Consider the following 13,553-nt stretch of genomic DNA (forward strand, 5'->3'; position numbering starts at 1 on the left):
CACGGTTTCCTACCCTTGACCTTAGTCTACATCAGTCTTAGCAGATCACATTATACGAGTTTTACGAGTCACATCAAGCTCGTCCTCGTCTAATTTTACTGTCTTTATTTTAGGGGATGTACATTTTGTATTTAATTAGTAGGTATATATTCTGTCAGTAATTGGTCTCGTGTAACTACTGTGTATTATCGTTACATTGTAGCAAATGTACGTTATATAAAGTAGCGTGACTTGTTAGTACAGCATTGTTCGTCGCGATGATCTGGTGGGTGCTGATACCTTTGTTATGGTTCTTAACGTTCCGGTATCGTCGGAGGAGGATGTATGAACTGGCGTCGCGGGTTCCGGGCGTCAGCGAGCTACCTCTCATAGGGGCGGCCCATAAGTTCATGGGAAACACAGAGGGTGAGTACGTATCGAGAATGCTAGCTCCGATGGAGGGTATATTGAACTCGCTTTTACAAATTCTGGGATTAATCGGACTATTAACCAAGGGATGATCCATAAGTTTACTAGAAGACAGAGAGCGTACCAAGTTAGAATGGCGATGCGAGCAGGCTACGTGTCGCCGCCGGTTTTGAGCAAACGCTCGCATGCTACTCGCCCGCGCTGACCGAAAACGAAGTAAACATGCCTTTTTGCGCCACAATAACCTTCAGATTAAGAATTCACCACGCACACAAGGCGCTAGTTAGTTTTGACTACCGTTGCGCGAGTGTTAGTAAATGTGGAGAGGAACGAGCGGCGACGCCGGTTCCGATACTAACTGCGCGCGATAGCCATTCTAACCTCTTTAATATGTTCTGTGAGCGTACCTTACTTAGTACATGTTGTCAACAACTCAACACTGCTACCGCCAAAAGAGGGCTATGGGTCATCCCTTATCGGGGATCTGATGATGAGATCCTGGAAAAATTGAAGGTAATTTACGACGAAAACTCAAAAATTATGAAAATTTAAATCGTTCTGTGAAGTTGTTTTTTTTTTATATAAGACATAACTTTATTTATGTATGTACCTATAAACTTTGTCACGTAGGTTATGTCAGTTACATGCTGTGTTTTCGGTCCTCTCAGCCTCTCACTCGACAAAAATATTAAACAATTTTAACTGCTTTTTAAATTCTTTATTTGCTGTTTCTTTGACACATAACAAGATGGTATCGTATTACCAAAAAAAAAACGCATTTTAAGAGCATGGCTTAGATGTTAAATTTTATTTACTTTATGATTATGATTTCAGATATCATGTCTACACTAAAAGAACTGAGCTACTTTGCCATTGAAAATGGCGGTTTAATGAAAGCCTGGTTGGGCCCCATACTTTATTTTTGTGAGTAATGCTTTATAGTTGACTTCAAAATGTCGAAGGAGGACCTTGCTTCTCAATCCCAAAACATTTTTAGTAAAAAAAACGATTTAATGAAACTTACGAGTATCAATCACTTGAGAAAATAGTAGAGTATGTGTTACAAGGGATCAAATGATATATGTCTGTCAAGGGCGTACATTGAATCCTAAATGAAGCGGTGGATTTTACAAAAGAATCCCGCACATAGTGAGGGATTCTAAAGTAGAATCCTGAGCGTAATGAGGGATTCAAGTGTTATTTAACGCCCAAGACGAAATAATTTTGATATCGTGGAACACATACTGCTTTTCACATCAACTATATATAATAATATAGTAACAAAGCAGTATATGAGGAAAATAACAAAATCTTAGTGTTGACACTACAGTGTTGCCACTTTTTAATTTCTACTCTTTTTTGACAGACTGTGTACATATGATGTTCATATTTTTATACTGGCAATGAAATGTCGTTGAACAGAAAAGTGCCACTTTGATCCCTCCTAGTAGGGAAGAAAAATCCATTTTCTGATTAGGTGATGTGAAAAGTAATGAACCGCTAAACAGATACAAAATTAGGATCTTTTAATGAATCGTTAATCACTGTTACACTTTTCCCAAATGAAACTGTCGTGGTGTGTTTGTTTTCTGGAGCAGTGTCCGTGGACCCCGCGGACCTGGAGGTGGTGATGCGCACGTGCATGGAGAAGGATGACCTGCACCGCTTCACGAGGCCGGTCATCGGCTTTGGGGCTATATTTGCTCCAGGTAGGTACTCTTATAGCATTCTATTCCATCTCAAACTTGATTTTATGCTAATGTGTAGGTATGTTGTTCTTCTAATACGGAAGTTGTGAGATATATCGCTTCACTTTTATAAGAAAACGTTTTTTTAACAAAAAAAACCTATAAAATTAAATCATATGTAATATAAGTTACAGACCTACAATTCCCCAAACACTCGCCGTCGAAAAATACACACCTTTTTCAAAAATCGGACTTAAGTAATTCTAGCTCTTACCACCACCAACCACCACCACCACCTGATACATATTGGTATCAATTTTAAGTACATTTGTACGTGTATCCGTATCGCTTAAATTAAATGATTTTCCAAGAGGGCTTCCAAGAACACTTATAGTTAATTTTTGTTTTTAGTTTCAATCTGGAGGCCAAGGCGAAAGATACTGCAGCCAGCATTCAAACCGAAGATAGTTGAGAGCTTCGTCCCCGTGTTTGCAGAGCAGAGCATGAAGCTGGCTCGCAAGCTGGGCGAGGCTGGAGGCCGCAAGATCAAGCTGCGGCCTTACATCAGCTCCTACACCTTGGACTCCACTGGTGGTGAGTCTCCACATAGAAGAGCATGCAGCTGGCTGTCAAGCTGAGCGAGGCCAGAGACTGCAAGGTCAAGCTGTGGTCTCACATCAGCTCCTACAACCTGGCTTCCATTTGTAGTGAGTCTCCATAGAGCAGAGCATTAAGCTCGCTTGCAGAGCATTAAAAATGACCAGAAAATGTCTACATTTCAGTCACCTGTGATTATTGAATATTTATTTGCATGTTTTCTAAGTAGGTTTTAAAATGATTCGAGGCAGGTAAGCAAAATAATTATAAAAACTAATTAGGGTGCGGAAATGTCTACTTACCTACTTGTTTGTAGGTATTCTTTAATAATGAGGTCTTCATCTCTGTCTACGTCAAAGATATGTTTACAATTTTCACATTATCACAAAGTGGTAAAGTACAAAAGTGTAAACATCGTTGACGTCGACTGTACATCAATATAATTTCGCATTTCGAAAATAATCTGGGTGAAAGTTGAAGGCGGTCCGCTACTTCGCTGGCAATATCAAATGTGTAGATTATTAATGAATATTACGTGTAAGTAAAAGGTGGTGGACTTTAATTTATATGAAAATTTAAATTTCAATCAAAATTCAATTAAAATTTGTGGATATGCAGAGACCACACTCGGCGTGAAGATAGACAGCCAGGATGACTCCGTGTCCCCGTTCCTCGTGGAGCTGGGCCGAGTGACCCGGGTGCTTGCGGAGCGCATCTTCCGCCTTTGGCTGCATCCGGAGTGGCTGTTCCGGTGCTCCCCGCAGTACCGCCAGCAGCGGACCAGCTGCGAAGTCTTGCATGGGTTCACTGATCACGTACGTTTACTGAGAATTCACTTTTGTAAGCTTAATTCTGTTGACTACAAATGAAAATACAACGATCAGTTCCTGCCCGCGACTTCGGGAGCATGGAAAAATGATGATGATTGATAAAAACTACCCGATGTCCTTCTCGAAGCCTAAAAAAAACCTCAATATTTCAAATTCCATATACCAAATTTCTTCTAAATCTGTTAAGCGGTTTCAGTATGTAACTCCTGAAGCGATGTAGGGACATGATGAACGTAAAATAAAGAGGTCTAATTACTACTCTTTACAATTTTCTAGGTGATAATGAAGAAACGCGAAGAATTAAAAGCTGAACAAAAAAGTCCTAACGCGAATCGAACTATTGGTAAGTAAATACCTACCTATGTTATACCTACTTAAAATCCAAAGCCTTATTTTATAAAGTTTCATGTTACAAAGTTTTACCTACTCTCAATGACGATGACCGAACGTACGGTTTGCTGTACCTACGGTACGAGATGGTTTGCTGAGTCACAAAGTACCTATAAAACTATAACGTCTTTCAACATGAAGTCAACTCTCTGGTTTATGCCACATGGCAAGTTGTTGAGGAGAAAGCCGGTGTTAAACTCCACAGGAATCTCGAGTCTCAAGAAGGCTCTATCCGCGCGCGCCTCCTTCCACCATGTCTAGTTTTACCACTGTCTTGACTAGTCTGAATGCTTCATGTAAGTAGATAATTACAGTAACAAACCAGTTACATATTTGCAATGGGATTGTAATCGATATTTTACTCGTAACTTATGGTCAATTACCTTTCGCGTGTACTTTAATGCGACAAATTGTGGCCATACATCAGACACGACTTGCAATCAATTCGTTATGGATTTAATACACCTTAAATTAACTACTTTTATTTTGAATAGTAAATACAATATACTGTAACATTATAATTGGCAGACTTATCAGACTACGATTCCAAATCTTTCCTCGAGCTGCTGATCCACTTCTCGGGCAGCGAGGGTGGGTACAGCGATGAGGAGCTGCGGGAAGAAATCCTGACGCTGATCATCGGGAGCACCGACTCCACCGCTTCTACCATAGGATATGCACTCGACCTTCTGGCCAAGTATCCACATGTACAAGACAAGGTTCACGCAGAGTAAGTCCTTCTCAATCTATTCTTGTACTATACTTATACGTTTTCTACCGGTTATTTTGACTAGTTCGTTATTCCATGTCATTGGCAGGGTACACACGATTCGGAGACCTGAACGAGGCCTCCACTCCAGCACTTTCCTCCATCTTCCATTATGTCTATGGCGTAAGTGGCCTGCCTACTTCTGTGATCTCCGAGCTATAGTCCTATACCCATCAGTTTGTTTTGCTCCAGATAACTGATGACTGCAAATGTTTCTTTCGGGGTCCCTTTGTTTCCCATAAAGTTTTAAGTCATAATGTTACGTTTGTCATATTATCGTTAGTCATAAAACGGAAACCGTTAACTTTTCAGGATTTTCATAAGGCTATTCTACAGATAGATAGGATAGGTTAGGTTAGGTTTGTTTTATGGCAATCCTGAAAAGTTACGCGTTTCTGAGAAAAACCAATTATGACTAACGAAAATTCGGACAAACAATACATTATGGCTTAAAACTATTTGGGAAACAATAGAGACCCGTTTCTTTCAGTTCAATCTTGGAGAGAGATATCTAACTTGGCAAGTGGAAATCATTAGTGATGATGCCTTAAATATTTTTATCACTAGCCAAGGAAAGGCTACTAATAAGGATTTCGTATAATGCTGCTAATTGGATTAAATTATTTAGCGTATTACGTATTTTAGTTTTAATTCTATTTGTAATTTGTTTAAATATGTAAAACAGCACATCACAAACAGTTCATAAATCAGATGTGTTTGTAGACTGGACGAAGTGTTCGGAGACTCGGACCGTCTTCTTCAAAAAGAGGACCTGATGCGGCTGAAGTACCTGGACTGTGTCATCAAGGAGACGCTCCGGCTGTTCCCGCCAGCACCCTTCCTCATCAGGAAGGTCGAGGAGGAAGTGACCTTGCGTAAGTTACCTATTGGGAAGAGAAGCTGGTAACTCTCATAGATTGTTGAGGATTGTGGAGTAGTTTAAGCCTCACCCTAGTCTTAGGAATTTCATATTCATAGTCATCTAGTTCTAAATATTTTGGCGTAATCATGGAAACAGAGAAAGAAAGTAGCTATTTACAAAAATTGACAAGCATCCATACATGGCACAATATTATGGATGGCATTTTCAACTTTCCGTCATAGCTTTGCGAATCAAATTAGAATTTATATTCAGTCAACCTGTAGTGAATCTGCCACCGCCGGGTGGTGCGGGCCATTTTGTATGAAATACTATTACTGATTCTGAATTACCAGAGACAGAACTACAGGTTCAGTTCGTGGTTCAGAATTTCCGTAGCGCTAGTAGAATCAGGTTTATCACTATTGAGGCTGGTGTGTAATATACATGTATTTTTTTTTCTTGCAGCATCAGGGAACGTGCTGCCCGCGGGTAGTGGTATAGCGGCATCCGTGTGGGGCACACAACGGAACCCCAAGTACTGGGGCCCCGATGCGGCCGCGTTCGACCCGGACCGCTTCCTGCCGGAGCGGGCCGCGCTGAGGCACCCCTGCGCGTTCATGGCGTTCAGCACCGGCCCGAGGAATTGCATCGGTGAGTACTGACACGCGTATGCTATGACGCAGTAGTGGAATCGATAGTGAAACTTACAAAGCTGACGGCGATGGATACCTAGTGAAACTTACTTGTTTCCCGTGTCTGTTTCCAGTTTATTCGTTATCACCTCTCTGAACACGATTTAGCCATTTAGCTGTAAATTTATAATTTGTTGGTATTTTTGGAAACATCATCGGAATCATCTCTGTCAAATCTCTAGAAAGGAACAATACCATCGTTTATCAGTGTTGTCCTATTTTAATTAGCTTCACTGCACATAGGTATATTGGTGACGCACGAAAAACAATGACAGTTACTTGTAACTTCAGCGCTTGTTTAAATACGTTGCTCTGATGAAATTAGTATATTGTTTTGCAGGCTACCAGTATGCCCTGATGTCTATAAAGTCGGCGTTGTCGTCGGTGCTGCGCTTCCACTGCGTGAGGGGGAGGGTGGAGGGGGGTAACAAGCCGCACATCCGAGTCAAGATCGACGTCATGATGAAGGCGGTTAACGGACACGAGCTTACTCTTGAGAAGAGAATGAATCGAGGCGCGCAACAACAGGACTTATGAATCATTGGGAACGCAGACAGATGTTTGCAAGTTTAAAGCCATCTAGCGGTGATCCAGGGAGTTTTCAATCCTGCAGGGTGGGGCGAGGCAAAAACATACTAATCGCTTTTGTGGTCGACATATACCTATGCAAACCTATGCAGCTCACGATTTTATAAATTTTATAAAGTGTGTGTTATTATGCAGGCTATTCAAAAATCGATGATATAATAGTAGTTTATGCAACAGTGATATAATAAGGGTTCTTAAAATTCAAGGGTCGAAGTTACAAAACGAGACGTAGTCGAGTTTTGTAAAAAAAGACCCGAGAACTTTAAGAACCAATTATGAGCTGTTGCATACATTACTTTTTCTATGACAGCTGCACCCGACACTTTTTTGTAGTTTCCATGTAATGAAAGTATCATAGCTCTTTTGGTAGGCTTTTTTTCGACTTTTCGGGTAACAAATTGTCGGTCGCTATTAGGGCCAAAGCCTTTATTTCTTCTGGAGTACAGTTGTCACTCTCACTTCCACTCATTTTAACTGTTTAAAGTCAAGTTATTTGTACATAGAAGGTTATTTTCACATTAAATCCGGTTAAAAACGCAACAATAATCAGATTTGCTAAACTTTTTCAATTTCGAACACGGAACAATCGGAACATCAACTCAATAGCATAGACAAGATACAATATAAGACAGTTCTCGATTAGAGTCTGTGCGGAAAGAGAAGAGTCGTGGGATTTGAGGGCGCGCCAGTGCTATTTTATGGTTTTTGCTATGCTGACAACACTGGTCACGTGATTATAGTACGACACTAAAGGTCATGATACTTGAATCCCTTTTGTTCCGGTTTTTTACCACGGCTTACTAAACGGAGCCTGGTGGTGGTGTCGGCTCGTCAACTCAATCCTCTGATTTAGCGCAGGCACTAGTTTTCTTTTTAAAACACACTTGTTTTTATGTCTCAGATACTAAAAAGTGACTGCGATTGACAAAACTGCTAAAACTAGTTAAGAATCTGCCCAATACAACTGTAATTTTAGTACCAAACAAGATAGAGTCTCATTTATATACTGCCTAATCTGTGCATTCCAACAGTTATTTAAACCGGGTAGATCGGGTAGAAATTGGGCAATAGAACTGTAATTTTATCTGGGATATATTTCACCTATTGTAAACTTGACTTGTAATGTATGTGTACATTATTAATAATAAATATGAATAAAAATAGTGCATAAGCAGGTAGGCCTTATTGGGATATGTCCGGTTCTCTCATCTCACGATATTACGCCGTCAATCACGATACGAAAAGTCACTGCTAAATATGAAATAATTACTAACGTAACTAACATAACCTACAAATAAAGAAATATTTTATTAGAAAAAGTTTTATTCAGAACCTAGTAAACGAACTTACAAATAAAGAAATATTTTATTAGAAAAAGTTTCATTCTTTGTAATCGAAGTCTGAATTAAAATATTCAATGTCACTTATGTTTGAGCTACCGAGTTGAGCTAGCTTCAAAACAACCAGGGACACTCATAGAACTATCTTCATCTGAACTGGATGTGCTTGAATCCGGCACGTAGAATACGAATTCTTGCAATTCACCTACTTAGCGGTCTTTTATTCGAGATACCGTAGGTACTTTTACACAATCCTGAAAAAGAAATTACATATAAATATGCATAAAATGGCAAGTATCAAGACTATTAATCAGTTATTTTAAAGATCATGAATGACCTGCATATTTATGAAAATTAATATATTTTGAATGAATATACTTACCGATTATGTACCGGAGACAAGTTACTTAGGGGGCTTATTAAATACTTAGGTAATTATTTAATATTAAATACAACATCAATACCCGCGAATAGCGGAAACACGTTCCGCGACTTTTTGTAAGTCGATAGTCGGCTTTTAGCCGTTTTCTTCCCGCTGACAAAACCGAACAATATTAAATATAATTTTCATTGTGGTTTTATGTACGGTTTTATCGTGTTTTGAAAATATTTTATACATAAAACTTGCGGTTTTTGTTAATAAAAATATACATTGACAGAAGTTTGTTTACTTTTTACAAGACAGGTGTCAAAGGTTTGATTGCCATATAAAATTTAAAATGTTAGTTCCCGTTTCTGCCACGACTCTTCTCTTTCCGCACAGACTCTACGAAAAATGTGGTCGCGTTCAAGTAAATCTAAATGTCAAAATGTAAAATGAAGTTGATAGAATAATGTTTTTTTATGTATTTCGTAAACATTTAAAATACTAAGACACAATTATGTTTTATTCAATCTTTATATACGTATTATATTAATTTGAAAATGAGTTATTATTGTAAATGAAAACATACCTCTTTCAATCAAGATGATCGGAAGTTGTATCTTTAAAAAAAAATAAAGCAGTTGTATTATACTCATAAGATGCTAGCAGTCATCTTATGAGCCTATAGACAAATAGACTTCATTGCCATCATTCAAATGACATTGCTTTAGATATCACTGTCAGTCATTTAATTGACACATTTAAGTGCTGGAATAGAAAAAAATTGCATATAAGGTGTAACAAAAATAGTTTAAGGGCATATTTGGTATGGTATTGTGATTAGGAAAATTAGAAGAAAACTCAACGCGTCCAAGTCGGCCAACCCTCCATCCGAAGCCAAAATGTTTCGCGTCAAACATTTTTTTTCTACTTTTGCCTTTAAATGGATCCCCACTGTTTTTGTTCCTACTTGTTTTTGTACTTTGTATCCTCCTTTAATATGATACCAATAATAATATAATATTAAAATAAGATTTGTGATGTCACAGCTGCCAAATATAGGACCCATGAATTTAGATTTACAAATCAACTATTATAACCCTATTTTTCACGATAACCACAAACCACAATAATAAATGTTGTTTGTGTAACCCACAAACCAATAAATTCTTACATTACATTTTTACAGCTCGATCTTCCTTTTATCGTCGCTGTGACCTGTAGCGATATATCATGAAATTTCTTCAGTTTTCGCTAAAAACCCTGAAAATGCATCTCCTGCACTTTGTTTCGGCCACAAAGGGCCGGAAAATAGCAATTTGTCGGATAGCGCTTTTGTCGGAGCCGAGTTACTTCTTAACAACGGGAACTGCATCGAAGCCCGCTTTATGAAGTAAATGTGCACATGACTGACTATTTCAAGATATTTTGGAGTGTGGAGGAATTATATTTTCAATGTTAACCAAATCAATAAATATCACTTCTGATGCTCGTTAACTCGATTTCTAGTTAAGTCGCGTGTAAGCGACATAAAGTTGCTTTTTATGCTCTCCACTTCCACTTCGCGCCTTCCACCCGCGTCCACTTCGTTAACTGCTATGTGGCCCTTGGCTGCTAAAAGGTTGCCGACCGCTGCTCTAGTGCATGAAGTTAAACCATCTATTAGGACTTATAAATAAAGTCAAAACGTTTAATACTACTGTCACTACTACTGCAGCTGGCGGCTGGCACGATCCCCTCCCACGCGGCCTTGAATAACAATATATTTGATATTTCTATATTTTCCTCGCAATCGAAGTAAAGAGTATAGGTATAAGTCGGGCATAAATGCCCATTTTATGAGTATGCCCTTGTTGTATAGTCTACTATTTTGTATCCAGAATAATTTCTTACAATTAGATCCGGAGTGTAAACCGTAAGTACTCATACATATAATAACACAAGTTGCTTCGTAATTATTATCGTAAGACTTAATGCTCGTGCCACGGGCACGCTAAATTGTTTTACTGAGGGTTACAGGTTAGAATCTAATTACACATCATAATACCGATTAAAGATCATAGCGACGGTCGCTCAAGTCGACCGTAATTATAACATTTATAACCTTAGCCTACCATACCTACAGCCTACAGTAAGATACTGAATTTAAATTCTGTTAAGTCAGAAATCCATGTTTGTATTCTGACCGCGATCTGGCCATCGTTATCTTAACACCTTCGTTGCGACAATTAGATTTACTCGTAATTAACCATACTTCGTAAAAGTTTTTAGACCCCCTACCGCAGTGAACGTACGAAATAGCTATTCATATATTTTTGTCTTACTGAGATCCATCTGAACAAATCCGTTCATGTATTTCGGGAGTAGGTATCTGAGGACAATTAATAGCATCCCTAGCTTCAAAGGTGAGGCAACGCAACGCTAATGAGTGACGCAGTCCAAAAAAGAGAGGTTTCGTATAATATTAATTGTATTAGGCTTCAATAGCAGCAGGGTTATCTGGATCAGGCCTGCCCACCATGAGTTTAACCGTGGGCGGAATGTTTTCGAAGGTGACGTTGTACTTGCGTGCGAAGAAGTCATAAGGGATCTCATGGATGGTCTCCCAGCCGTCGCGCTTGGCCGCGATCTGGGTGGCAGTGGCGGTCATCCAGCCTGCTGTGACGGAGATGCCGTGCGCTGCACACATCAGCCGTCTGAAAGAGGAGGCTTCGTTTATGACTCTTATCTTTAAATGTGGTCTTGGTTTTTGTCTCCTGAAGTGGCGAGGGCAACGATGGATCAGGTGAGAAGAATTGCATGTAGTTATCAAAAATTTTACTAACAATGAAAAATAATTTCTTTCGACTCATATTTCGGAAGAGTCAAGATATAGCACTATTGAATATCCAATTGCAATATTGACCAACAAAAATGTTACTTACCTACCTGTCCATTTTATTGTCATATTTAGGTAACTGAACAGAAATTACAGAATACTTTTTCCCCTTTTGGCGAAATAAATCACTTTAGAAGCAAATTTACATCCTCAATATACAGGGTGAAAAGATAAGTCGGGCTCTGGAGGGAAACTACCTTAAATCCTTAAGCTGGCTCATTTTACTTAAAGGAGACATTCCTTTATTTTTAAATAGAAACAAAACTGCATTCAAAGATTTTCTAAAACTCGCTTGCCTCGCCCGGGACTCGAACCGACTAAAAATATCAAAAAATAAAAATTTGCAATTTTATTCTACTAGTCGATACAGTTAATGTTAATGATAACATTTCTCCAAGAAACATTAGGTCTTACACTCGTCTGTCGTACAAAATATCCATAAAATCTAATATTTACTACTTAAGATTTTTTTAGATAAGCCAAATTGAAGAAAAAAAGAAATATTTTGAATGCAGTTTTGTTTATTTTTAAAAATAAAGGAATGTCTGCTTTAAGTAAAATGAGCCAGCTTAAGGATTTAAGGTAGTTTCCCTCCAGGGCCCGACTTATCTTTCCACCCTGTATAAATCTAATAAAATGTACTGGGCTATGTGAAAGTATGTTAACTGCAATTAAATTTATCCATCCACAAACTTAACTGCGGTGTAAATGCACCTTTAGAAATTAACTACTGTGACCTATCTCAAAAGTGGCTTCTTAAGATAACCTACTTAGAAAGCGACTTTTTTACTCACCTAACTGTCAGAAACTTTTCTGCTATTCCGAGTCCTCTGTATTCCGGTAGTACTAATATAGATTTGTCGGAATAGTAAGACGTGAGGTTGAACACCTTCATGACGTCACATGCTTGGATACAGTCCGCGTACATATTACTAATTTTTACCGCTTCTGGTGTTCCTTTACCAGCAGTCTGAAAAAAAAACAATCACTCCTACCAATAATTAAATATAGGGGCCCGATTCGGATTATGATATAGACATCTATTAGACATCTTGTAGACATCACCAAGATACGATAACAATATGTATAAGATCTAACCTGTCAAATTTGACATTTGCGCGATTCTGGAGATACTCTTGAACGATTTCCACAGGATATGACTTAGAGATCTAATTCACATCTAATAGATATCATACTCTATCTAACGTAAAAGTGACACTGGTTGCCCAAATTGCGCTGCAAAAGAGAACTAGTTGATATCTATACTATAACGTATCTAGATTGGATCTAGTACGTGTCGTCTCTTGTGAATATCTGGAAGTTCGAATACCGCAGTATGTATTCTTTTCGAATAAGTTTCTCTCCCTCTCTGTGAGTGTGTGCGTGAGTGCGTGCGTGCGTGGATATTTGCGTTCGTGCGGATGAACTTCTACTTCAATAGTAAATGTACCTACACCCAACCGCAAAAGTGCATGGCCACCTTCCATGAAACTGAATTCATAACGCACCTACATATATATGCACTTTTGCAGCTCGCTGTACCTAAAATAAATTTTTTTCGCAGATACTGTAAGGAAAAATAAAATAACAAAGTGTTTACTGTTTACCAGTTCCCAATATGCTGAGGAGGCGAGGTTGACTATGGAGATGCCCATTATGACGGGATGGGCGTCATCGTTGTCGAGGCAACACATCACATTGTGGCTGGATCTCAATATTTTGTCAATATACACTCTGTATTCCTCTATTGCCTCTGGATTCTTTAGAAACTCTGTAATAATCACTTTCTGTATGAGCCTTAAAAGTTACCCTCATCTGGCAGAACATTATTTTTCAGAAATCACATATCTAATATATGTATATCGCAGAAAACTTTTTAGTCGAATGATACTTTCGCATAAATGTTATATGTACTTGCCATAATAGTCATTTCGTATAGTTAATTCGGTCAAATTGTGTTTTTTTGAAAAACTAATTATAGCCAGCATTCTATGAATGTAGTATGATACCTTTGGGTATGGTGCTTTACGCAGGCTAGCGTCCCGTCCCCTCCCCCTGACGCAACCCCCCCCCCCCCTTTTAGCATAAATATGTCCCGATTGGGAGTTTTTTTTGTTTTTTGGGGAAAGTATACAATATAGGAAAAA

At 38.6% G+C, this 13,553-nt stretch overlaps 2 protein-coding genes across 2 annotated transcripts; one reads left to right on the forward strand and one right to left on the reverse strand.

The window, feature by feature from the left end:
• The first annotated feature begins 196 nt into the window (after positions 1 to 196).
• On the forward strand, positions 197 to 7,849 carry LOC134674934 (cytochrome P450 4c3-like). The gene is made up of 10 exons (XM_063533092.1): positions 197 to 405; positions 1,243 to 1,332; positions 2,007 to 2,117; positions 2,508 to 2,690; positions 3,312 to 3,508; positions 3,800 to 3,866; positions 4,442 to 4,643; positions 5,406 to 5,557; positions 6,010 to 6,195; positions 6,577 to 7,849. Exons 1-10 carry the CDS (start codon positions 258 to 260, stop codon positions 6,771 to 6,773), a joined length of 1,533 nt encoding a protein of 510 aa, XP_063389162.1. The 5' UTR covers positions 197 to 257; the 3' UTR covers positions 6,774 to 7,849.
• Positions 7,850 to 10,345: 2,496 nt separating this feature from the next.
• Positions 10,346 to 13,230, reverse strand: LOC134674625 (uncharacterized). The gene is made up of 2 exons (XM_063532743.1): positions 12,201 to 13,230; positions 10,346 to 11,224 (listed from the first exon to the last, which is right to left on the reverse strand). Exons 1-2 carry the CDS (start codon positions 12,332 to 12,334, stop codon positions 11,002 to 11,004), a joined length of 357 nt encoding a protein of 118 aa, XP_063388813.1. The 5' UTR covers positions 12,335 to 13,230; the 3' UTR covers positions 10,346 to 11,001.
• Between the last annotated feature and the right edge of the window lie 323 nt (positions 13,231 to 13,553).

The sequence above is a fragment of the Cydia fagiglandana genome, chromosome 20 (assembly GCF_963556715.1).
Source record: "Cydia fagiglandana chromosome 20, ilCydFagi1.1, whole genome shotgun sequence".
NCBI lineage: Eukaryota > Metazoa > Arthropoda > Insecta > Lepidoptera > Tortricidae > Cydia > Cydia fagiglandana.

Excerpts from the sequence above, each read along its gene's own strand:
- LOC134674934 (XM_063533092.1), top strand. The coding sequence starts at position 258 with ATGATCTGGTGGGTGCTGATACCTTTGTTATGGTTCTTAACGTTCCGG. Across the intron at positions 2,118-2,507 it reads TGGGGCTATATTTGCTCCAG|TTTCAATCTGGAGGCCAAGG; the intron begins GTAGGTACTCTT and ends TTTTGTTTTTAG. Across the intron at positions 4,644-5,405 it reads CAAGACAAGGTTCACGCAGA|ACTGGACGAAGTGTTCGGAG; the intron begins GTAAGTCCTTCT and ends ATGTGTTTGTAG.
- LOC134674625 (XM_063532743.1), bottom strand. The coding sequence starts at position 12,334 with ATGTACGCGGACTGTATCCAAGCATGTGACGTCATGAAGGTGTTCAAC. Across the intron at positions 11,225-12,200 it reads GAAAAGTTTCTGACAGTTAG|ACGGCTGATGTGTGCAGCGC; the intron begins GTGAGTAAAAAA and ends CTCCTCTTTCAG.